At 39.1% G+C, this 27,123-nt stretch overlaps 1 protein-coding gene across 8 annotated transcripts in view; it reads left to right on the top strand.

Annotated features, from left to right (window-relative positions):
• The first annotated feature begins 369 nt into the window (after positions 1–369).
• sky (GTPase-activating protein skywalker) overlaps positions 370–27,123 on the top strand; it is a 55,574-nt gene continuing 28,820 nt past the window's right edge. For 3 of the 8 annotated variants that reach the window (XM_015180760.2, XM_015180755.2, XM_015180765.2), the window contains exons 1-3: positions 398–560; positions 1,971–2,222; positions 19,954–20,591. In XM_015180760.2, the coding sequence (XP_015036246.1) occupies positions 20,441–20,591 (151 nt within the window). In that variant the 5' untranslated portion in view covers positions 398–560; positions 1,971–2,222; positions 19,954–20,440. Of the gene's footprint in view, positions 561–632; positions 789–1,569; positions 1,780–1,970; positions 2,223–19,953; positions 20,592–27,123 lie in introns of those variants that run through there. The other 5 variants (XM_033379994.1, XM_015180756.2, XM_015180762.2 and 2 more) reach the window with 5 other exon arrangements.

Raw genomic sequence — 27,123 nt, forward strand, 5'->3', positions numbered from 1 at the left:
CCGTCACACTTACGTTTTCTGCGGTGACTCTCTTTGCTCAAACCTTATTTTAGACATAACCAAATAACAGAAAGTACTTAATATTAGCCAATCGTGTAGGAAATTGACTCATCAATCAGGTAAAATTATGTGTTCTGGGCTGAGGATCCTAGCTAGTTAGTAATATCAAATCGAATATCAAAATCAAGAAATATGATTTCTGATCATGGGACATAAGCGATTAACCCATTGTAGCCCAGTGGGTATTCAAATACGCTTCACAAAAATTTAGAATTTTGAAGTATTTTCGCGCAGTTCAGGTGAAAGATATCGTGGTGATTTTGTTTCTTAGTAAGAAGAAAGAATGGATTTACATGAAGAATTGAAAAACAGAAGTAGGTTCCGCTGCTTAAATCATGTTGTTCACCTGTTTAAATTGAGGGGGGTTAAGTGGGTTAAGTAAGTTTTTTCATCGGTACGAACGCGGCAAAAAGTGCACAAAAAACAAAAAGAAGAAATTTTATAAATAATATTAGCGATATCTTCAATAAAAGTTAAAGGGGTTTGAAACGTGAGCAGAGGTAAACGCTGGCGGATTAAATGCAGTTTCCGGGAATATCCGCATGAAATTAGGCCAACAAATGTCGCCTTCTAATGCTGTTGCTCTCGGAGGCCCGTCTCCACACACACACACACACTTGTGGGCGCCCTGACACAGCCACAGAAATACCAATGCATATGTAGATAAACGTACCAGATTTGTCGCGCTGTGAACACGAATATAAACACATATTCGACAAGTGCTTAAGGTTTAAATTGTTTGTGTGAAGAACTATAAAAAATGCGCTAACTAAAAGCCCAAATTAAGTGTTAACCCATATAACAATTGAATCTTTTTCGTGATAATTTTTCTTTCCTTTTTCGGCACTCACACGAACACACACAAACGTACGACAATGTTCACAATTGGGAGAGAAGAGTGTGGGAAAGAGAGCAAATGAGCGAAGATGAGAGAACAAAAATCCTCAAATTTGTTGTTGCCTTAAAGAAGGAGAAAAACCACGTGTGGAGGAAGTGCCCTGCAATTTATGTGCAAAAATATAGAGATCTAAAATGCAGCTGCTCTTGTGCAGCGATCTACAATAAGAAGCGGTTTCCCGTAACAATTCGAAAAATGTTTAAAATATCGCTTTTTAACATAAATTAGCCGGCAAAATTAGCATTTGTATTTTATCAATATCGCACCCGAACACATTCATATGTACATGCGTATGTGGATATGAAGAGTAGCGCCTGAAATAGTGCGAAGAGAAGAGCGATTGATTGCTGATCAGTTTGCTCTCTCGCTCTCACTGAACCGAAACTGGTTCCGCAATCAAATTACGTGACCGATTTACCTGTGTTTCAAACTGAAAGTTTCAATTACATGAATCCTGAAGCCATGCACTGTCTTTTTAAAGTTTCATTTATTGTGACATAAATTATTTGTCAAAAATTGATTGATTAACCGAACTAATTGTGTCGGTTTATTGTACCCCATTACAGGAATGTAAATTAATTTTCCAAATTTGAATTTCCATGAATTGCTTTTGTGAACCGTTTTGCGCATATTTGGCTCCCTGGCTCCCACTCACAGAAACTTGCGCACGCTCTTGCTTGGCGCTCGCGCTCTCTCTAGCTGTCCCCCGCTCTGGTAACGGTATCACGCGCTCTGGACCCAACGTCATCCATCGCTGGCGCTCATTCGAATTTCAACGCTCGGCAGTGTAAGGTGGTCCGTCGTCGCAGCACTCAGCACTGGTACGAACCGTACGAACACTCTGCCAACAAACGTCACACTCTCTCGTGCCACCCACACTTGTGCAAAGGCCAAAGAGCAGTCAAGAGCCAGTGCAAAAACCGACCCCGCCACAGCCCCGTGCAAGGTGCTTGGTACCCCGCCCCCGGCTGCACTTGAGCATAAATTCTTTTGCTTTTCCCTTTTCCTTTAGAATTTAACTGTGAAAGTGAAAACGTGACAGCACGAAGAACGAAACGAACGAACGAGGCAAGCAAAACAAAAAACCCGCGTGTGTGTGTGAAAATAAAAAGAAGGAGAACAAAACGCAGCAGAACACAAGAGAGAGAGAGAGAGAATAAAAAAAGATAAAAATAATCAACGAACGAAGGGACAAGGTGGCCCTCAGGCGAAAACAAGGAGAACAACAAAAAACCGAAAAAAAAAACACAACGAAAATTGACAGGTAAGGGAAGCAACACCAAAGTCTCTTCTTTTCAGCCTCACTCTATCTCCCTATCTGGCCATCTCCCACTCTCTATGGTTCTATCTCTTTCCATTTCCTCCTCTCTATGGCTCTATCCCTTTCCCTTTCCTTTTTCCTTGTGCCTGAAATTGATATTTCGTTGCATTTTTGGTATACCCAATGGAGGGAGTCAGTATGAAGACTTTGACAAGCTGTTGTGTTTGGAAGGATTTTTGAAATAAATATTCAGGACCAGGCAACATTATATGTCTTTCGGTTTCTATCCCCAAGTGTTAAAGAGTTACAAGGGTATCAATAGCCTCGCTATCCACTCTCTTTCCTGTTTCAGTCTGGTTTTTGGGTTCTTTTCTTATCTTCGAGAGCTGTGCTTCTCGCTTCTTCCATGATTCACTTGTTCATCGATGTTAACCCAACCATTTCTTTGATAATAATTTTTGTGCCAATCATTGGGTTAAAGGTTCAAACATTTAAAAGGATGAATAATTTAAATGAATCACAGTTCTAAACATAATTTTGTTTTAAACCAAATTCATGTTGAACCTTTTTAGTTTCTCTTTGGTTTTCTTTTTAGGTTTTTCCGCTTTTGTTATACATAACGTAACTGATTAGATAGAATACTTTTAGTATGTTTGGCTCCCCAACCTTGCACAATTTATGACGGCCCTAAAACGATGTCTTCTGGGTAGATAATGGCAGTGGAAAGAAGGGTTTCGACGGGTATAGTGGGGTTAACCCTTGATTAAAGTGAAGATGAGATGTTTCGTTATTTATTATATTTGCTTTAAGGGGGAATTCTAAATTGGTGCAATGTCTTTTTGCTTCGATATCGTGAGTTATTTGTTGACAACTTTAGTATTTGTATAGATATTTCATGTTGTATTTTATAATCTTCAAAGAAATCGAAATAAGATAAAGATGGTTCTATGTTTCTGTGGTATCCGCGAATGCTTGTTAAGATTTATCTATTATTGATGACTCATTTTTTTAGATATAACTTGGGGTTTTTGTGGGATTGACTTCAATCAGATATGACGTTGGTAAATGTACCCTCGTGTTCGTTATAATTCTTTAAATGAGTCACAGTTAAAACAATCATTTGTATCCGATCACTATGAATTGACAATATTTATTAAGGCCTTACAGACATTAGAATTCTTGGAAAATTCTTCGCAAAACACAAGCATTTGGCAATAAGAAAATTCAATTTCTGCTTTGGTTTTATCTTATCTGTGATTTCCCAGCCAGCGACCCAATTAAATAAACGGATATCGAGCATGAGCACTCGTACGAATATTCGTTTTTATCATTAATACATTTGACGATTGGCAATGGACAAATTGTATCTGTCTGGCTGTCTATCTGTCACCAGGGACCTAGCAAATCGCTCGCTCACGTGAGTCAATCGCCGCCAGTCGAGAAGTTATGCAAAACGACTTTTCAAATCGGTTATGCTTTCAAAATGAAAATAAAAAAACACTCAGTCGTGCAGCGACAAACAAACTTTTGCAATTACAGACAGATCCGGCAGAAATAAAAGCAAAAAAGAAATAAAAAGACCAGAAAAGTACCGAGAATCGGAATCAATCGATTTCAATCGAGTCAACGTGTCGCCAGGCCAGGCCAGGCAGGCACTCAATCCCTCAGTAACACATTCAATCCATCTACCAGTAGGGGCATATTTATCCATATCGAATATTCAGAGATTCTGATTTGTGTGTACGTGCCACTGCCTAGACGATGACAGCGTGATTTATTCGATGATTCACTCGCGATTATGGATTATGGATGGATACAAATGCAAATCCAACAAACAACTCAATGTCTCTGAGACGGACAAAGCCCAAAGGGTTCATTCAACTCAGGACAACCTAAGGACTGACCCACCTCATCGACAGGATCCACAATCCACAATCAAATCATCGCCTGGTAACCCCATTTCTTCAGGGAAAATCAATAATTTTCGGCTCATTTGTGCTTCTGTTTATATTTATGGCCATGCCACGCTTTGTGGCCACCACAATGTTGCACAAAAACTCTGAATATATTTTGGTTGTCATGCAACTGGGTTTATGTTAAATAACCAGAAAATTAATTGGTTTCTGCAACTGAGGTTGGCTTGAAATGTTTTTAGCGGATGTGTACTTGTAATTGCTTTAGCTTTTGGTTTAAAAATAGTATTTATATGGGAAAACTGAGACTACGAATAGATGTACGAGTATACAGATGTACGAGATGTATGTAGACTTGTTTCTGGGTCTGTTGCTACCTGAATGTACGTAGGGGTATATGCATGGATAGTCTTTTAGATTGAAAGCGAATATATTTATTCCCTGGCACAGTTTCCTTGTGGAAAAGCTGAAAAAAACCCCCGATTCTAGTGTATTTATATGGAATTAAAATACCAAATATTTACACGGTTTTCTATAATGTTGCAAGGTAGATACGAGTACAATGTGACCGAAGGATGATCCTGTAGTACTGTCCAACATCTCAAAGGATTTTTGGGGCTAAACTTTTGGGACTCTGGAAGATCAGACACCCAAGCTGGATGAATTATTAAAAAGGAACAATAAATCTGTAAAAAGTTTAACAAAGAGATGTATAAAAGATCTTAAAATGATGTATTCGTTGAACCTGAAAGAGTATTCCACAAATTTTCCTACTCTGTAATATAATAAATAAGTAAATAAGGAACATCTGTGTAACAATTTTGAATAATTGATCTTCAAGTTTGCCTGCTCTACTAATACGTTATTGGAGACGATCACATGATGAAATTATACCCAGATACCAGGAAAAACTTCGCACATTTGGCTTCTCGCTGGATCTGGCTTTGCCTTTATTGCAGTCTGAAATTGAAAACCCCCGCACACACACTTGACCGAGTCGTAAATCCTAATCAAATTTATTAAATCAAGTACCTATCCGTGCGATGTGTGTTAATGACAGAACAGAGAAGCGAAACAAACAACGGACGCCCACCGACAAGCATAAAAAATAAAGACTAAAATAAAACCGAAGCGACCGAAAGCAATTTAAGCGATATGAATGCGTTCTCTCCCACCATATACGAGTAGAAATGCTCTATATAGAGAGCAGCAGATACAGATACAGCTGACTGTGTACAGCATATGCCTCGACGAGATATCAAACAATCAATTTGTGTGTGTCTGTTCTGTCTGCGGCATTAATTTGTGCAAGTAATTTCATTCGGTGGGGGGCTTGGGCTTCACTTCACAGCTGCAACAAACAAAAAACAAAATATTAAATACTCGTATATGTATGTATGTGTGTGTGTATCGTTATATATCGTGGCATACCTACATATAGCTATATATTTTCGTTAATGAATAAAATCTAATAACTGAGAACGCGATCAGGGGGGGTAAATATTTGTCCATTTTCCCCTTGATTAAATAACCTTCAAAACCTGCCTGCTGCCTGCCTGCCTGCCTGCCTCTGTGCTGTAAACGTTATCCGTGCTTGGATTCGTAAGCCGGATAAGTTGTAAATCAATGACCAGATCTGGTTATATCGTTATCAGTGTCATTTATTCGGTAGGAAGTGTTGTAAATGTATGTAAATCATATCGATGTGGGTTAGTTATGCGTTTCTAAGGGAAACTTTCGAAAATGATAAGAATTTTCTGCGAATTCCTTTTGGTTTGTTCTAACATTTTGCGTCATTTCTTTATCAGTTGAATTGTATCTATTAAGGTTTATCTGTTCCTTCCAATCAAGACGAATATAGAATAGAAAATACTTTACAATTGAAATATTTTAATTCTTGTAGCTATTTTGTTTTATTCTCCTTTGATATCCGATAGTTAGGATAATTCAATATCATTCTATAAATATTTTTAAGGCTTTTAAAGCTTAACTTTGACCTTGGCTCTTATCCCTGATCTTCTATTGATGCGGATAATAGAAATACTTTATGAAAAGAATATATCATTGATAGTTGATACTTTAATTTCTTATCCCTTGTTATCCGAGAGTTGTTTAAAGCCTGGGATAGCTAAAAATCCTTTACTTGTAATTGAGACGCATAATTGAAATACACTATACGCTTTTCCCTTTATTTGCTTTTATGCCAGCACTTGTGATACTTTAATTTGTTATCCGAGAGTTATTTAAAGGCTGGGATAACTATAATTCAAGCACTTAAGCTATTTAATGTTATTTATAGCTTATCCCTGACCTTTTGTTGTGACGGATAATTTAAATATTCCATGAAAATCACACCAGATGCAAATTAATGTTCATTTCCCTTATCCGCTGTTATCCGAGCACTTAATTTGAGTGCAATAATGCAAGGCTCAGCTTCAGATCCCTCGAGAATCTACTTGGAATCACTCTTATCCACTGCTATGCATGGCGTGGCTGTGGGTGTATACTTTGGCGGACTGATAGCCACTAGAGACTGCCATTAGAGTGCACTGTCCCGTTATTTATCCAGTGCGACACCCCCAGCCGCAGTCTCGAGAGCCTCCCTCTCTCTCCCTCTCATCCCTGGGCACTCGTTGCTGTTGTCGCCGTTGTCACTCTTCATTGAAGATAAGTTCAATTCGCATAATGCTGCTGTTGTAGTTGGGGACTTGGTTGTGAAAAAAACATCCGGCGCACAGCACAAAGCCCAAGACTGCCCTCAGGCTCAAGCCCCAGCTCCAGCTCCAGCTCCAGCTCCAGCCTTAGCCTTTGTATCGGTATCCGCGAGACGCGAGGTTCGAGGCAAACCAGCAAACGGCAGAGCAACCAGATTTTGGCTCGACAATGGCCCAGGCAGCCAGCCAGCCCCGTAGTTTACTTGTTTTGCTTATTGTATTTTGCATACAGGCAGGCCCAGGCATTTATTTTATTATACTACATATTTGAATAAAGTGAATTACGTACACAGACACAGACACAGACATGGAAGAAACAACAACAAAAAGGTCCAGACGCCCGCCAGGTTCCGAGCAATGCGTTCTGAACAGCTCCTCCTCCGTGCCGTGCGCCAGCCAAAAGTTTAATTGAATTGAAAACTGAACCCCAAACCGAAGCAAAGCCCAAAACGAAACGAAACGAAAATATTTCAGTAGGAGCCATCAACGGAATTCAAGTTGTACGATTTGCGAAAAAAAAAAAACATTCTTGGGCTTCACCTCCTCCACCTCCAACGCCTCTCAGTCTTTTGCTGTATTACCTGGTAATCATAGAGTGCATAGAGTGGGGTATATTCGTGGTACATTCAGAGAGAAACGTTTTCTTGGATTTAGTGCTCAAACAGAACTCAGAGACCAGTCTAAAATTTAATATTTTCTACAGCCAAAATGAAGAAAACCATTTCCCAGGCTAGGATAAATCTTAAAGCTATTGTATTATCCTCTATACCCTCTATCTATCCTTTCTCAGTGAGACTGAAAACATATCGACCCCTTTTGCAAAATGATATCAACCAAAAATATGTTTCGAAATTGAGTTTTGATGAAGAATTATTCCAAAATCAGGAACTCTCTGAACTAAGGGGTACTCGCCTTAGCGATACCCCCGGAACTAAAGCATTCCTCTTTTGTCTCTTGTCTTTGAATCTTTTTTTTAGCTGGTTCCTTTTTTTCTTTTTCCTTTTTGTTTCGCTTGCATATTTTATGCCCGTTGTTTATTTTCCCGGGGACTAATTTGAAGCGCTTTCGATTGTCGAGTTATTCAATTATTCGCCTTTTTTTTTGCCCTACTGTTCTGCTGTTGTACGGCCGTACGGCCGTACGGCTGTACTGCCGGACTGCCGTTGGGATAATAATTCAATTTAATGCTGCGTGGGCAGAGGTCAGCGGAGATTTGTTTTAATTAATATTTGTTCGTATTTCGCTGGGGGCTTTTAGGGCAGGGGGTGGCGTTGTTTGTGCCCGCTGTTGGATGCAAATTCTGATGCCTCCGGAAGTGTCACTCATGGTCACAAATTATTCAAGCATCTGCTTCTGCTTTGCTTTCGTTTCTATTGCAGAATTCTAGGCAATTCCCCCACGGGGCAGCAGTGGGCAGCAGTAGCCAATTTGATGGGATATTTATGGGGCCATGAAAACCGTTTTACTGCTTTCAATTTGTTCCAGCTTAACGCTTGATTCCACCTCCCACCTCCCTGTGTGGGGGAGGCCTCTAAAAATAGTGGGATTATGGTTTTGGGTTCTCATGGCTAAATTCGCTTTGATTAAGGGTTTATCCGTTAGTTATTTACTCGGATAAGCTGGGCTAACTAATTTGTATCTATTTCATTGACTTTGGATATACCGAAAAATATTTTAGACTCATTTAAACGGTTAGAAAACTATTGTGATCGTTATCCCAGTCAATCGGATAAGTGTTAAGAATCATTTACTTTGTAAAATACACCATTTAATGTCTTTTAGATGCAAAACTTGTTATCCGGTGATATCCATGGCTAGAAAACTGATGATGATATCTCATATTTCAGTTTATAATTGAATTGAATTGTTATTTCTGCTTATCCGCGTGATATGGTTTCATCGGATAAGTGTTGCGTTCAAAGAAAAATAATATTCCTTATAAAATTTTCCATTTAGCCAATTTATTTATTTTTTCGATGCAAAATCTTATCCCTACTTATCCGCTTGTTATGGCCACATCGGATAAGTGTCGACTCCAAAGAAAAATAATTTGCTTTGTAAAATATTCCATTACTGGATGTTTTCATTCTCGCCATTGACGCAAAAGTCTGACAAAGAGTCAGCGTCTTGGATTTTTTTGCATGTCTATGAAATTAGCAAGAGTCTGTCGACCCACGCACTCACATGGGGAACGTGATCGCACAATAAGAGGGCGGTATTAAGCAGTTAAAAAAGTAAAGAAAAAACACACCCACATACCCCTCGCTCCCCTCCAACCCCCCTAAGCCGAAGAGCGCGAAATGAACTCTGAAAAAAAAGTAAATAAAACTCGTGGATAACCCAAAATGGTATTGTATAATAAGCGGCGAGAGATACCGAATTACACACAGAGCAGAGACCCCTTAGAGCCCCCAGAGCCCTCAGAGCCACTTGCATTGCACGCAAATGAACACGCTATAAATATTTAGAAACAAGCCTCCCCATTGTTTACAACAAAACGAAGAAAATGTAAGCGAAAAAGCGCCGATAAAGCCGAATCGAACTCGAAAAGCACGTGATGCTGAATACCGAAAGCCGAATACCGAACACCGAATACCGAAACCCGATTCGAGCCGCGCTCTCAGCTGGCCGCTACCGATCGCTTGGGTTGGATTCGGTTGGATTGGGTATATCCAATACCATTCGGAGGGGTTCACTGGAATGCCGAAAACAAGTGTACAGACAATCGCAAACCCCACCAAAAGCATTTATGAGCCCCCCGCGACTCTGTGTCTGTGTCTCTGAGTCACGCGGCGGATGGCAGAGTTTTGCAAAAATATTGCCATATAAAAAAAAATACATACAAATACATTTATATTTATGATGCCAATGATGATGGCATCGAACCGGTGTTGCTTGAGATATTGAGAGTAAACTCGAGAATGCATAAAAGATGATAGAAGCTAAAGCAGTCATCAGGCAATCATCAGGCAATCATTCAATCAGAGATGAAGTTCTGTCTAGTAATCCCCCGTTCCCATTCCCATTCCCAGTCCCACTCCCACTCCCAATCCCATTGAGGCATGCCATTGCCGCTGAGATTTACAACCCGCCGCCAATGTCAGGCAACTATTTTTAGTGGCTACGACTGATAATAGTAGTAGCACTCTCTCGCTATGGTTATGGCCTCCTCCAGCTCGTGACACAGTGCTGCCTCCCTCCATCTATCATCCATCGAATGTTATCAAAAAATGCCTGCCCTGCCAAAAAAAATACTCAAAGCTTCAAGTTCTCTCCTTCGCTCAAAATCAAAATCAAAATACAAAATACATAGTACGCCGCGTTATCAGCAAATTTCGTATTCTTTTTAATGCTACCTACTCCTCCCCCCCGCCCTCGTCGTATCTTATCGGCATAAATATTGTGTGTATTGTAGTATGCATATTTTATGCCATCAACGCGTGTCGTGTTCCAAGCCCACAATTTATGTCGCTTATGTCGCACGGCTAAACAATTGACACGATTTTTATCGTTCACGGTTACAGGTTGTGTGATTTCATCGGGGAATACTGAATTGTTGTGCTATAGAATATGAAAAATATTGCACAAAAGATGCATAGAAAGGGTCAAGGGGTTTTGGGGTCATTCGGATAAAATATATGTTGTGATCAGGGAATAAAAACTACAGCGGATAAGGGATAATGTGTTAAACGGCCTTTAGAAGAGGTTGAAAGATTTGCCAAGAATTATACTCAATTTTCTGAGAGCGAAAGAAAGCTTCGCATAGATTCGATTGTTTTAAAAATGTTCCTAGTTTTCCCATTTTATCCGAGCTAGATTTCTAGCAACTGGAAAAGAGTAAAGACTAAGTTCCACACATTTTTGAATGATATAGATCTCTATTTTCAGACTATTTGGTTTATTTGTTCCCAATCTTGGAGAATATGAAATGTCATAGAAATTAATACATGCGTATGTCTGCTTATCATTTCCACGTTTTCAAGGATTATACATATACTTAGATTACCGATTGTATTATCAACTCTAAAGCTCAACCAAAAAATCATTCTACAAAAACATGGAATTCTCTGCTAACATATATTCATATTTACAGCATATTTATACTGTAAAAGTTTATGGATAAACACATTTGTTTACTCAAAGTGTGGCCTGGTCTCTGGGCCTTTGGGCCCCTCTGGTCTCTGGGTGTTGCAACAAGAATGCTTTTTACATAACCGATGTTTGGTCAACGCCTCCCGCTGTGTTCTGTGTGGCCCTGGCCCAAAAGGGATTTGACAGCAGTAGTAGCAGCAGACCTGGCGCCAGACTTTTTCTACACTAGTTTTGCATTATATAACACAGCCAGAGTGCTCTGTTTTTTGGCCTTTGTTTTTGTTTTTTGCTGGAGCAAACATATGGGGAAAAATATCTATTAAATTGTCCATGTAATTAGCCATAATTTGAGTGGAACTGCTGCTGCTGCTCTGCTTCTCACAGCTGAATGTCTCAATAAAAGTTTCATTGACCAGGCCAGGCCAGGCCAGGCCAGGCCCCTCGTATGGGGCCTTCCTTGATGGCCAAAGAGAACACATTTTACATGCACATTAAGTGCCGTCGAATAGTGGCAAATTACCCACAAAATGTATACAATTTGAGTATTTTTGGTGAAATATTGCCATCTGGACATATGGCGAGCATCGAATGTCGCCGGCAATTAAGTAATTATTCCGGGGTTTATGGATATTTGAGAGGCTTAAACCTAAACCCAACCACTGCCATTGTTGTTTGTTACACGATACTTTCTCCACCAACGTTTCTTGGGAATCGAATCAGAGACAAATGGAAAGCCTATGCAAAATTTTCCTTCGATTGGTGGAAATTAGAGCCATTCTGTTGTATACGTAGTACGTATTTAGTATTTATTTGGTATAATTTAGTATTTGTTTTGGTTGTTAATATTTAAAATTAAAATTCTGAGCGGTATTTGTTGATATTTCTTAGTATTTCTTGAATGGAATTTAGTATTTTTTGATAGCTTTAAACATTTTTGGTTTGTATTATTTAGAATATTTAAGGTATTTTCTTTATTATTTTTGGTAGTATTTAGTATTATTTGATTTATATTTTTTTTAGGGGCTAATTTCGAGTATTATCTAGTATTTTTGGTTTTTTTTTGTGTATCGAAACAAAATGATAATATTTCCTTGAATATGTCTGATCGTGCTTCCAGTGGGATATACATGAGAACAGGGAATTGTGTGAATACAAAAAAAAGATCACCGGTGAGAAACATATCATTTCACAGAAACTCAAACGGAGGGCGCGGCATTTCTAGACGTATGTTTGAGTCGTTTGCCGTATCCACGTGTCGTATGAGTAACGCTGAAATATTATGTATTGCTCATCAAATACGACACATATAAATACCCCTTAGAATGTACCAATCTATTGCCATCCATCCATCCGTGAGGCGTATGGCGGCTGAAACGATAAAGTAAACATTGTAGGTTACCAAATAAAAAAATTCTGATGATTCACTTTTTGCTCCATTTCACCAGCAAACGCGCAGCCAGCAACATTCTCTCCGCCATCAGAACGCCCAAACGCTGCACTTTTCTCCATACATTTTTTCCTCCATTTTTCCTCGTTGTTGAAGGTTTTTTTCGTATTTTTTTGGGTTGCAATTTTCTGGGCTGCATTGCGAACTTTTGCACCAGCGAAGCGCAGAGGCGAAAAATGTCTGGAAAAAAGAAGCAACAAATATGTTGAAAATGCGCGCTTACATAACACACATTTGGTCGAAGTTTGGGGGCCCGCCCGTCCCCGTTTTGGGGAGTTTGGGTTGCATGCAGGTGGCTGGAGGGGGGCTGGAGGCCAAGTGGCTACCGGTTACGTCGTTGCCTTTGTTTCCCTGCGATTGAGTGACGCCGCCTCGTCATCAGCGCGAGGGTTGTCTGTACGGTAATCAAATGGAGAGTGGGGATCACTATTCTTGTGTGGATTTGTAGAGTTTATTCCCCGAGAAAGAGATGAGAGTATTTCCTGTTCGCTTTCTTCTAATCCATCTACAAGGGTACGCTCTATGCAGTATGCTGTATCGAAAAGTGTAAAAGAGAAGACTCGAAAATGCAAAAACAATATACAGACATGCCCCACCGCGGATCTACAACCCTTTTCAGGGTCTATTTATTCCTTCAGACTTGGACTGCTATTTCTAGAAAATTTTGTCATTGTATAGTTTATCAGGAAAAAGTTTCATCAGGGAATTTTTTAGCCCATCGCTAGTCTCATGCTCCCTCCTTCCCTCTCTCTAGCCAGCCTCTGTTCTGTTGGTGCTCTTCACTCTCTAGGCCAGTCTTTGCACACATCTTTTTTTTGCATCTTTTAACAGCATCTATGGCCCCATTTTAAGCCCTCTTTATAGACTTTATCTTAGCCCATCTCTGGGATCTCTTGGTTTCAAGTTCCTCTCGCTCCTGCCTCTATTATTTCTTTGTCATTTGGCGGCAGTTGGTTTTTGCCTTCTGTCTAGGCCAGGGACCGGGACTTATGAGACACAATCCAAGGCAGCGAGGAGGCTAAGAGACGTGGCCAAATGGCCATATAAATATCTGTATGCCTGCCTCCGGCTCAGGGCCCGCATTTCACGTGATTTTGCTGCTGCTGCTGCCACAGCTCTTATATGTAATGATTATGAAATAAAAATGCTGCTGTTGCCGTTGCTGCTGCTGCAGTTTGCAGTTTTTTTTCTATAGGTTCAATGACCCCCAAGTCGAGCATGAGAGCTGCTGCGATTGTGTTTTGTGGCAAGTGCATTGTACAGGTTTTTCCTTGTGTTGCCAAAAAAAAAAAAAACACACAACACACCGAGAAGAAACTCTATGGAAAATGAATTTCGAATGCGGCGACGCTTGAGATACACTTTCGAAAGTTAAGAAACTCCCATGAAACCGAGTCTTAGCCACCCCCCGAAATGCTTGCCTTTTGGTTATACCCCTCGCTGGCCATAGGGTGCGGTACACACAAAATAAGGCCCATAAAAAAGCCTTGCGTGTCCATGAGCTGTGCCTCGCGGAGTCGAGTCAAGTCTCTGCTGCGGCTGGCATTTTCAGCCGTCACGAAGTCTGCCGCCAAAAAGCCAGGCAGCAGAGACAACAGCCAACAACAACAATACATTCAAAACGGGGGCAAAGATGGGAGGGGTAAGGGGCAAGGGGAGATACTGGAAATCAGGTCAACAGCTTCGGGCCCTGTTTTAATTGTTGCCTGTTGCCGCCTGCCCTGACAAATTCTCTGTGTGGCAAGTGTCGCAGAAGTGGCTGTCCTTGCGCCAAACTGGAACTTGATTTCCTTGCCAATCAATTCTCACTTAAGGCTCCACGCTTGGCTCCAGGCCTCCGCCTGTCCTCTCCTGTCCTCCTGCTGCTGCTTCTCCATGTCCTCTGCTTGCCCTCTGTGTCCTCGCTGCTCTCCCCAGCCTTAAATTGATTCTATCACCATCTCTTTTGCACATGCGTGCGACTGACGCGTTACTTTATTCATTCATTGATTCAGGAGCCAGTCTGCTCACTGGAGCCGCACACACACCCCGGATACCAGTTTCAACAACGCAATTCCAGCTTCGTGCGTGTTTTCGCATACCCTTTTCAGAGGGTACTACGCTATTTACAGCACTGAAACTTTAAAAAGGTCGAAAGTTTCAGAGGCACAAGCGAAAAGACGCAATAGGGATGACCCGAGAGTGCAAAAACAAAATACACCAATAATGCTCGACTCGAGTGTGTTTTAATGGATCTTCTAAGGGTATTGCATGCCTCGACACTCAAAGGGTAGAATTTTCGTCATTTTTTTTATAGTCTGCTGCTGACGCAAAATGTCCTGTCACACCCACTCACGGACTCGCAAACATTCGCTCAAACATTCATTCACTTGCGTAGCAGGGAGACATCTGCCCACACCCACACACAATGGGTTTTATGTTGTCCCACATTTTGTGATGTCGATGCCGTCCCTTACTTTAAGGGCTTACCAAGCGACCAGGCAATGGCATAATTTCTCCAAGTCCTACCCCCCGCAACGAACCGATTTGACACAGTTTTCAGAATGAATAGAGAGGGCGAGGAATTCTAAGGAATAGGACCCAAGCCGAAGGAGTGCTGTACTGGACAAAGTCATTGCACTCGCCGCACTCAAGGAGAAGGACTTTTCCGTGCAGAAAGCCAACAGCTGCTTGGCCCAGTTTTTCATGTAACACGTTTCAAAGTTCGTTTTGAAACGCACTTAAGGCGTGGCCTAAACCGATTTCCACCCACTCATATCATATGCAAATAGGAGGCGAAACCCTCAAGGGAACTCGTGTTCGTTTCACTCCCCAACAGGTGACCCACTTATTTCACAAAATGTCACTTGTTTCGGTACTGTAATTACTTGTTAAGGACATCAAGGAGACTTGCTAACTTTGACTTTCATAACTATTTGATGTTGAGGTTGTGGTTGGTTTTGTGCAATGCTCGTAGAAGGAATTTCATTATGTAAACATCGCTTCAAAGGATTTCTTTCGTAAGGATGTTGGTGCTGTTGGTTTTCAAACTTTACTTGAGGTTTTGCCACAAGAAATTAGGTTTTATTAGAGGAAAAATATTCCCTAATGGGAGTTTCTTATTTCTTTTTATTATACATAATGTTTATTTCGTGTCATTCGATGATTTTACTATGAAATACCGAAATGTATCGTTGTTATTTGACATTTATAGATATCTATGATTTATAGATTTTAATATATAGTATATAGATAATTTATTGGCGTTATCGGTTAGAAAATGTATAATTTATTCACATATATATAAGATATCTTGAGAATTGATCAGAGTTATCGAAAACTATCGATGGTATTGATCCTTTATCGATGGAAAGCACATCCAAAAATTGGTTTTAGTCATATTAAAATAAGTAAGATCCAACATACTCGTATATTTAAAACGAATCCATAAATTTCAAGAGCTATTAAATATTAAATTAATTAGTTTCCAATTGAATACTTCCCATTTAGACAATATTCAATCGAGGGCCGAGTGTGTCTTGATGTTGAAAGCAGAACCCGCCTAAAACTTGATTAGTTGCACAACTTTGTTATCTCGAGTTCCTTTCATGAGGATTACTTTCCTCCCCACAGCCCACACTTGATTCTATTATAATCCATCATGATCCCGTGCTCGGGACGGGGGACTAACTTTTGTGTTCTGTGGCTGCCTGAAGTACGAACAGAAACAATTTAGTTTTCCCCGAGTACCCGAGTCTCCGAGCCTCCGAGTCTCCGAGCCTCCGAGTCCCCGTTGAAGCTAATAACTTGGGTGGTGGAGCTTTGGTGTAGTGGAAAATTACTTGGAAGCCTCAAAAGTTTTCCCCTCTTTGCTAACTGACGCAAATTGCAGCAAGCATTACGTGTGTGGCCGCGAGAGTCGACTCGACTTGAGTCTTGACCCAAACGTTGTTTCTGTTGCACTTGCGTCACTCCACGCCGCCCACAACATTTTGTGGCATGTCTTTCGGGGTCTGGTCTGTCAATTGTCGGGGCGATTAACCCATTGTGTCCAATGATTAGCACCAGAAACGCTTAACACCTGTTTAGCATGATTTAAATGCTTATTCAGCGTAAAACGAGCTATTTTGGGCCTCTAATTGAGTTGTTGATGTCTGCCATGTTTCGCCTGCCTGACATTCGCCCCGCGGCAGACGCCATGTTTAATCTGCGCTAAAGTCCAATAGAAAGAAAAGAGAGGAGGTAAACAGGAGGCAAACAGAGAGAGAGAGAAACAGAGAGGGACTTACAGTGCGTGTCTGTACTGAATGGCAGTTGGTGTAGTCATTTTTTGGCTCATTTGACCTCCGGGATGTCAATATTTCTGTGACATTCGCCGCTTTTCTCAGCTTCTTTTGGATGACATCTCGCGACACTGCGACATGACATCGTGTCAGGCCATTAGCATAAACGTTTTAATTAGCAGCCGCTGGACCCGAGAGAGTTAATCGATTCATGGCGCAACATTTCTGTTCTGTGCTCAGTCGTAGTCCCACAGCCCACAGTCGGTCTCTGCTTAGTTTTGTGTCGATTTTCAGTTTAGTTAAGTTAGTCATTGTAAACTGTCCAATTGAATTCAATTGAGTTGCGCTCCGTTTGATTTCATTAGCTTAAATTGGGTGTATTTTAACATTTAGATAAGTCCGCTCAAGTCCAGGGGCTAATGCCCGTTCTCAGACTGTTAATAACTCTATATACATACGTGCTTATAAGTATATACATATATACCTGTTGACTTTAATTTTGTGTGTGTACCTGCGGCACCTTGAGGAAAACTAGACACACTCGTAGCATAATATTGACATACATATGAGAGAATTGCACATCAACACCAGTCGAACCGAATCGAAACGAAGCGAAACGAAACGAAACAAATCGAGTTCTCAATTGAGTCGAGATTCGATGTAAAACAAAATGGAAATTGTTTAGGCAATTAATGAGGCTTAAGTGCTTTAATATTTCTTTCGAAGAGGAGCCGCAGGGGAGTTCTCTATTTGCAGGCTTATTATGTGATTCAGATAGGGCATGTCCATGGAGTAGAAAAGGTTTGCTTTTCGGTTGGCGCTTCGGTGCATTAATTCATTAGTGGATAAGATAGGTTGCTATCGAAGAGGCACTTTGGTGACCCCGTTCCGAATTAATTTAGGGATTAAATTTAAAAGAAAATGTGGGACTTAAAGTGAATAAATTTTAACTTTACGGAATGGTGACCCCAACAAAATCTTTTCCATGGCTTGGTGACCCTTAAAAATGCTTCTGCATAAAGTGTGGACCCCAATCGGAGAGGTAAATGAGTATAATGGCGACCCCAGCAAACAATTTCCTTTGTAATTACATTTTACGAATAATATGTAGAATAGAAAAAGTGGTGACCCCAAACTCAATATTTTTCCACACAAAATGGTGAACGCAATTATCACAAATGTTTTTTGGGATCATCATTACAATGTAACCCACTAGGCTTGTAAGTTTTCTTTTGACTTTGACATCGTGCATCATCAAGCAACGTTCCATATTAATTAGAAGTCATTTCAGTCATATGAACACGAGTACTCGTACTACACATATTCTTATCTACTTAGCATAGCAAAGTACACTCTTGAACCGCCTTGGATACGCACACATACACACAGACACACATACACACACACACACATACACACATACACACACACACACACACACACAACCTGTCTTCTAGCCTCAAAACTAAAGTGACGGCAGCCGTCGTCCGCCTGCGACACCTTCTATCGGACATCAGAAATCAAGCAAACGCAGCGATCTATCAGACATGTCTGTCTCCCCAGCCCACCACCCCCTTCCGTCGCCCCTAGACCAGCGTCAAAGCGCCCCAAAGTGAAATGTGGTTCTGTCGTTTTTTACGAGTAGCCTGCAGTTGACGGGGGAAAATCATTAAGAGTGTCAAATGAAAATGAAAAAATAAAACACGAGAACAAAAAAATACGTGGCAAAATTGTTGCTGGTGTTGTTTATTTTTGCTGTACTTTTCTTGGGCGTACTGTTCTGTTGTTTATTTTTCAATGCGTATGCACTTAGCATTTCATTAGAAATTTGCAATTTAATTTTTCATTTTCTTGGGCGCTCACTTTGTGCATGCGAATTGTGACAAAAACAGCAAAACATTTCCGAGTAATTGCCGTGCGTCGAGTGGTTTGGTGGGGGGTAATTGAGACCAAAGTTTTTGGTTATATCACACAAATGCTTTATGATAAATAGCCTGGAGCTTAAAAGACTGCCACCAGGTGTGGATATGCGGTAAAAAATTCTGGAAGAAAAATTTGAGCATAATTTGGGGGAATATTAAGTATACGCAACTTTTTCACAGGCGGAATAGATGGGTATTTTATTTTAATTTAATATTACAACATTTTGTAGGGTAATTTCAAATATATGTAAAGTTAATTTGGAATTTATTGAAGCCAAATGACTGCATAGACGTTGATGCGTCTAAGCCTTAAGACTCTGGGGGAAAGACCCTTATGTTCCATACCATTCCAATGCCAAACGAATTTGGTGCTTCTAGTATGTTATGGTAGATCTGTTTTCTAGTATATTTAATTATGTATTCTCTGTTATGAATAATGCATATATTATGGGATCTATGCCGCTTTTATGTTATTTCTAGTATTTCCTAGTATTTTTCTGTTATTTCCTGATATTTGAAGTTTTTGGTATTTCTAGTTTTTTTTTCGTATTTCTTTATTGTATTGTATTATTTCTGTATTGTTTTTCAAAATTTTAAGTATTTTTTTGTTGGTATTTTTAGTATTTTCCGGTATGTTTTGGTATTTTCTCTGAAATTTGTTGTATTTAATTACGAATCTTATTTCATACTAGTATCTTTTATTTTTCATGTCATCGTCTCTTGTCATCATCTTTATTTGAAGCTGTTTCTCGCAGTCCTTATCTGATTTATATCAACGAAATTTACCAAAATGTACAATAAAAAATCACGTGAAATTGTTTATTTAAATAAATTGCTTACCAATTCGTAGTATATTATAAGTGAGGAGAATTTGTATGGCGAAATGAAATATTTGTGCCGGTTTTTCTCATTCTCATTCTCGGATTTTTGTTTGGTTTAATTAGAAATCAAACCGGCTGCTGCCGTTGCTGTTGCTGGTGCTGCTGTCAGCGGCCACCCTCAGCAAAGTCAGAGCCACCTCATACAATGTACGAGTGTATATGTATATATATTATAAATCTGACCAGTTGGCTGTTGTTTTTTTTTTTTTATGACTGGCCCCGCAATAAATGCCCGGCCAAGTATTTTATGGGCCAATGGCGCCTTTAGCATTATCTACAATTAACTTGTATGTAGATGGGTCATGTCATTGAACCGATTACGGATCGGTGGATAAACATTCGGTATTCTAAATGGCAAGGATTTCCTTCCACAAATGATATCTTGTCTAATTGATTGATGTTGATTGACTACGAGAGTTGATTGTTGATTGTTTATGCAATTGGAAAACAATCGGAATGAAATAATAAACAAATTTCCGCCTCTCTTTTACGTTTATTTGCAGACTTGGAAGCGCGCCCACACCTTCGATTTGATTAAAGTATATCACAGCTATGCTCTCGCTGTATTTGTCCTAAATCGTTCACTATAATGAATTCTGCGCGGCATCATCGTATTGGAGTATTTCTGTCTCCATAAGTTTGCTGAGAAACACCAACATCAAAAGTTGAATACTAAAAAGAAAGAAAAAAAAAACAACATCAAATTCTATAAATCAAAACAAGGAACAACAAATTCAACAAATCAAAAGGAACACCAAAATTGTATAAATATCTAAAAGTTTTCTAGTCAAACAATAAAAGAAACAACGAAGGAGATTTACTCATCAACTGCCTCCTGCCCAAAACAGTAACACAAACAGAAACGGAAACCCGAAGTAAGGTGTAAGGTCTTGGAGTGGTCTCTGAGCCAAAACCCAAATCAAAAAGTTGACAGCGACGGAAAGTGACCCAAAGGAGGGCACACACACGACTGCAAACCTGGCCAAAAAGATGCCATACCATCGGAGTGGAGACGCCTCGGCACAGGCCGACAAATTGAGCGGCATTGTGGAGGAGAGCGATCTGTATGAGGGGTTTGCGCCGCATGTCGAGACCTCGGAAATCAAAACCCTTGACTTTTACAATCTGCCCAAGCCAACCGGTAAGTAAAGTCTTCTTTTTGGTTTTTATATAATATCCATATTTCTGGGGGCTTTTAAAAATTTGTTTTTGCATTCTCGGGCCACAAATAGATCACACAGCTGCGTCCACGCACGCTGGTGCATCTTTCTGGCACCTGGGAAAGGTCGTGCTGTAAAAAATTAGGTCATGTTTGAAAAAAGACTTGAAAAAGGTTACTGAGGTTTTAACGAGGTGTGAAACAGATTCCAAGACGACATCAAGTGCGAGAGGATCTGTTCTGGCCGTTTGCCCACTGAAAGTGAGGATCGTGTCATCTCATCTTTCGGCATCACGGGTCGGGTTTTGATTATTTTTCCGCCCACATTTCTGATGATTGGTGTCGTACTTTACATTTCCACATGTGTGTGTGTGTGTGTGTGTGTGTGTATACTGCCTGGAGCCTTCGGATGAATATACTGTGGATTGCGCGATGAAATTCGTGAAGGTTCCATACTGCATACATAAGTATTACGATTTGGATTATCAGAGTATGAAGAACTGGAGATGTTTATTGATGAGGCCTATCTCGTGATTACCGTGACTCTATACTACCGATTGGGACTTGTATCAAGAGGCTACATTTATTATGCTTATAAATAAATACAAATTTCTATAGATATATCAATACCGAAAAACAATTTCGGAATCATAGAAATTATGATAGCCCTTTCACTTCCTCTCATCAATTTTATATCCTTTTTTGTTTACAAATGCAAAAGATATAAATGAGAATTGATGCAAATAAACAAGACATAAATCCCAATAAAAGCCAAAAACAATTGGTGATTAAAATTAAATGATTATTTTTGGGAAACTCAGTGCAAAAACAAAAAAATCGCCTCAAGAGGTCGTATATTTCAGCGATTCTTCAGGTACCTGAAGGTAGTGCCCACGCCAAAGAATCACACGTATCATATGATCCACAGACGATCCTCGAGCACATGTTCTTTTGTTATTGTGTGGGAACAATTTTAATTTATATCTTTCCCGAAAGGAATATTTGTTTTCTTTTTAATTGCGTTTCGGGCAAAATTCGAGTACATTAATCAGAAGAGCAGAAAACAAAAATCAAACAAACAAATACAGATATAAATTAATTATAGGCATTTGCAAAAATAATCAAAGGCAATAATAATATTTCCACTCTGCAGTCGCCTGCCCCCAAGCCAGAAACCCCAACGGGTTTATTTTTCGCTGGAGAACCATTTCGAGAGATCTCTCGGACCAGCAGTTTCTTTTCAGTTTTTTTTGTGATTTTTTTGGCTATTACAGCACGCAAGCGTAAAATGAAATAAAATTCAAATATTTATAGTTATTTATGAAAAACCCGACGGCAACCGACTGTCAAATTAATGCAGTCCGCTCTGTGCTCTGTGTAAATATTGCCCAGGGCAGAAAAATATTTTATTTAAATACAGAGTCGTACAGTTAACGAAAAAGTTAAAATAATTGACAGGATTTCGTATAGGATTGTACGGAAAGAAGTGTCCCTAATCGAACGGGAACAAGGAGAATAGTTATTCTACGATTTCTTAAGCAATATCCTGTTTTTACCACAAGAAATAACTTTAATTTAGCTGAACATGAACTGGTACAAAAAAGGATTATAACCTGAATTCCAGGGGGTATACAACGGAATCCTGAATAGCCCCTCCAGAGTAGTCTGAATGTCCAAGAATCTGCATCAGTGATGACTACTTTGTTTAAATTATATTTAAATCATACTGAAAACCCCTCCATGTTTATAGAGTATCGCTTTGTGTCTGCCCTACAAGTGCCCCAAGTAAATTTTCCTTTTTGTTTACACTTTTCGCTCTTCAATCAGAATTTCCTTCGGAAAATGGAATTATTTCTGTTTATTTTTCTTTTGAAAATGCAAATTGCAATTTACATGTGATTTTTACAACGAAATTTCTGCCCTTGCTCGAACCTTATTTACACAGTGAACAGGGTCCGAGAATTTTCGCACTTAAACCAAACATCAAACAATCGAAAGCTTATCCATCTCGGAAATAACACGATTCGAAAAGGGTACAAGACACCAACAAGTGTTGACCCAAATAGCACAAACAATAATATTGACAGATAGATACATACTTATGGATATATGCATGTATACACTTTTCGATACGAAGGAAAACCAAAGCAAAAGTGATATATAATTGCGTCTTATGATTGCCAGAAAAACTGCAAATTCGATGCATTTCCATGCGAGTTATGCCATCAAAGCCAATTGCATTTAACAGCTTTACAAAAATTCTGTTTACGCTGCATTCGATTATGGTTTATGGTGGGGCGAATGAATATGGATATTGAATATACTTGTACTCGTACTCGTATGATTTGATTTTGTATTGGTTCGAAAGAGAGGCGAAAGAAGGGTCTTGGGTTAGGTAAGTCTTATTTCAGAATGAAGATAGCTATGGGGATACTTTTACATGCTTGGGATCCGAAAAGCCTGGAGAACCATCATGAATGTTTTTAAACATCGTTAAGATAAGATATCTCTTACTAGAATAACACATTCCTTCATAAGAGATTCTAATTAATATTAAATACTAAAAAGAAAACTGAATCTACTAAATAAAAGTACTATGCCAAGAGATTTGACAGGATACAAATACTAAAAATATACCAAAATATCGCTAGAGCGGACAGAAATACTGAAAATACTACTTTATTAAAATACTGAATTTACTGCATACAGCATTTAGTAATACAAAATACTACACTAAAATGTTTGATGGGATGAAAACACAGAAAATATACTGCAACATCGTTTAAGTGGATAAAAATACTAAAAATACACGCATCAGCTCAAAAGAACTTTCTCGATTGAGTACACACTGGCTATCTTCTTCGAGTTTTTCCAAGAATTTCCGCCTTCATAAGTAACTGCTCGTACCACCCTCGCTGTGGGCTAACGCGCTTGTCAGAATGCCAAATGGCGAAATCCACTAAATGCAATTTCAATTCCAAATGCAATCAGGCGATCCCAGCCAATCGAACCATTAGTGGGGCACTCTACCGTCTCCATCCTCCACGTATTCCCATATCCCCTCGGAACCATAACGCCAGAATTCCTCCCTCGCGACGCCTGTCGACATCGACATCGACATCGAGATTGGCCTTGATTTTGATTTACAAAATAATGAGCCTTGTGCACACACAGTTCCATTACGAGTGTGTGCATATGGATAAATGGATAAATGGATAAAACCCAATTATATATGGAAGTATATGGAAGAAATTTGTTCTTTGCGAAACGAACCAATGCAAATTGATTAATCGAATAAAATCACGCCACGGGTTCCTTTTGAGGCACTGCGTAGGTTGACTAGAATTTCCATTGGGTCTATACTTTTTCGATATTATCTATATTTCATAAATAAGATTTAATATTTGATGCACACGTAGACACCAAGATTCCACAGATGATTCTCTCTCTCGGGGATCGTGGATCGGGGACCGCTGTGAGTGGGCAAACAAATAAAAATATTCACGTTTTTATGGTACTCTTGGCCGGCATCCAATTAATTTGTTTATAAATAAATGCAATTTTCATCATCACTTTTGCCTCCTCCTGTTGTGGTTTTCTGCTTATGTTTTCTGGCTTTCTGATAAAAGTTTTTTCCCCCAATTTAAATCTGCTGCTGAGCATGTGATTGGGAATGGGATAATGAGATAAAATATGTTATTCCACAGGAGAATTATGGGGGCGGCAACATTTTGTATTTATTTTCGCTTAAATTTAATAAGAAAAATTTGCGTTGCAGATATGTTAAAATATGGATATATTTTGATGGATGTCTGACATTATAAAATGAATTCGAATTAAACAAGGAATAAAAAATGATAAAGTTAAAAATATTAGATCACAAATTGTTCGAAGAATTTACAAGATATGTTGAAAGGAATTTCGAAAAAGGAAACCAAAGAATTTCCATATAATTTAGGGGTTTATGAAGGATTCCCTTCTTAATGGAACCATAAAAAGTTCTTATGCACAAACCCTATACACATACATACATATGTCTGTTGGAAATTTTAACTAACTCAATAGATATCATAAAAAAAGGTTCCTGGAGTGTATTTGTCTTGAAAACCCCGATGAGAATCGTACGAAGAAGTTTACTTGGATTATTTGAATGTTAAAAATGTTCAATAATTGCCTTAATGCAAATTATGAACAAAACCGAACACTCCATAGATGAAATACAGCAGATACCCAATGAAAGACTCTGATGGCTGTCAACTAGCATGATCAATCGCATCTGTGAAGCGTACATACATATAGTATCTATCTATCTATAGTCGTACATCGTTGGCTAATTTTAAATATCTATATGTAGATATATTTTGGTGGTATTTTCCGTGTCGCACAGGCCACGTGCCATCTGCAGCAACAATTCGGATAGAAATAATCATTTTGATGGCTTAAAGTCGAGAATTTATTTGTTGTTTGTTAGCAATAATAACATTTTTGCTTACGCAAGCGAAATGGAAACAGAATATTCTTCCCCAATTCTTCCCCCGCTGACGTGCAACCCCTTAGGAAAATACGTTTTTGTTTTGCTATTTAATGCCAAATGAAATTATGTTTTAGGCAAAGCAAAAAAAAAAAGAAAACAAAAACTAAAGGCATAAATTTTAATTTAAAGGAATTTTTTATGTTCCACTTGTGAGATCGGAAAATGTTTTTTCCAAAAAATCATCTAAGAAATATTTGTATTTCGGATGAAAAATTTTCCACTGGCAATCAGGCGATCTTCTATATATACATACATATATTTGTATACATATTTTGTGTGTGTGTGTATGAGAAATTTTCGATAGTCCCAATAATTGTTTAAAAACTTGTGGCACACGCCCCTTCGCGGACACCTTGCCCCATCTGCCTGGCCAGAAAGCACGTGCTGCTGCCTCTGCCTCTGAAAATATGCGAAAAGTGTGCCTCGAAAGATTTTTCTCAGCATTCTGTAACCGACACAAACTGGTTTTCGCGAATTTCTTTCAGCATTTATACGCTCACAGAGGGTACTATGGATTTTCGGCAGATATATGTATATTTGCAATGCAGAGAGGGATCGTCTAAGAATTTACATATTCGCGTCTGTTTCTTAGTTTAAGACCCATCTGGATGAAACTCTACAAGACTATCTCATTGATCCACGACCTATATAGATCAGAACCGACAAGATCGAATCACTATATCATATCGAAGCGAAGTCTTTGTGAAACAAAATGTTCTTGGTACTGAAGATATTCGCATTGAATTCAAAAATCTCTAGCTTACTGTGCAAAGATCGAACGAAGGATCATTGGTCGATCTTGGACACCGACGATCATATTGGTGAATGACCAAGTGAACGAGGATGATCCTTAGAAACGACCGATCTCGAAGGGTATCTGCAGCTTCGTCTCCCCTAAAGCTAGCTTTTCCGTGTCGGGTTTTGTTTATTTATATTTCGTTTCGTTTCGTTTTCTCTTTGTTTCCTTCTCTGTTTTGGTTTTTGTCTTTATTTTTAGTCCATTTCTGTTTTTATTCATTTTCAAGAGGATTCTTCGGTTAATTTTTATTATTATTATTTTTTTTACAATTTTTGTTTTGCATTTTGTATATCGTTTATGTATGTATGTATGCAAGTCACTTGCTCGCATATTTTATAGTCACCAAAATTTCTGTTTTTGTTTTTTTGCTATACATTCTTGATGTATAATTCATTGGGATTTTTTGCTGGCGAATCTTTTTGTTCTTGGCGAATCTTTTGACCGATTTGACCGCTGAACCAAAATAAAAGTAAAATTCAAGTAAACGCAGAACAGAACCCCCTGACAGCCAGTCTTTTGGGGGAGTTGCTAACTGAATTTGCTCTCATTTTGGTTGGCTTTTATTTCGGAGTTGATTCGAGTTTGATTAGATTAACACAATTAAGAAATTATTATACTTGAAGGAATATTTTTAGCCATGTGAATTTGTTTTTATCAAATATTCAAAGGTCTTTGGTATAATTTTTGTAGCATTTGTAGCTTTTATGCTGAATATTCTCAGTTTGTAAAGATCTGTTTGCGATTTTGTAAACAAATTACAAATTGCTGAATCAGTAACCAGTTTCAGAGCACTATTTCTCACAATACATTAACGTAAGTACAGTTTCTCCAACATCCGATCACTATATCATCAATCACTGTGCTGTCATCTCAACGATCTTTAAAAAAAAGGATTGAAACATGTGTTAAGTTTTGCTCAAAACATTTGCACAATCTGTTAAAACTGTCAAAGTATTTCCCAATATCTAACCAGAGATTCTTTAACATTCCCGCCATTCTATCGTATTTTTACGTATTTTTCTTCTTTGTGAGTTCAGAGATCAAATCCGCAATAATTCAGATGCGCACGCCCTACCCCTAAAGCCCTCTTCACCCCAATCCAATCCATCGGATCTCATCCGTTGTCGAAAAAGCAACAGATCACACGCCCACATGTCGTTGGGGTCTCTTTTGATCTTTGG

Source organism: Drosophila pseudoobscura, chromosome 4 (assembly GCF_009870125.1).
Source record: "Drosophila pseudoobscura strain MV-25-SWS-2005 chromosome 4, UCI_Dpse_MV25, whole genome shotgun sequence".
NCBI classification, from domain to species: domain Eukaryota; kingdom Metazoa; phylum Arthropoda; class Insecta; order Diptera; family Drosophilidae; genus Drosophila; species Drosophila pseudoobscura.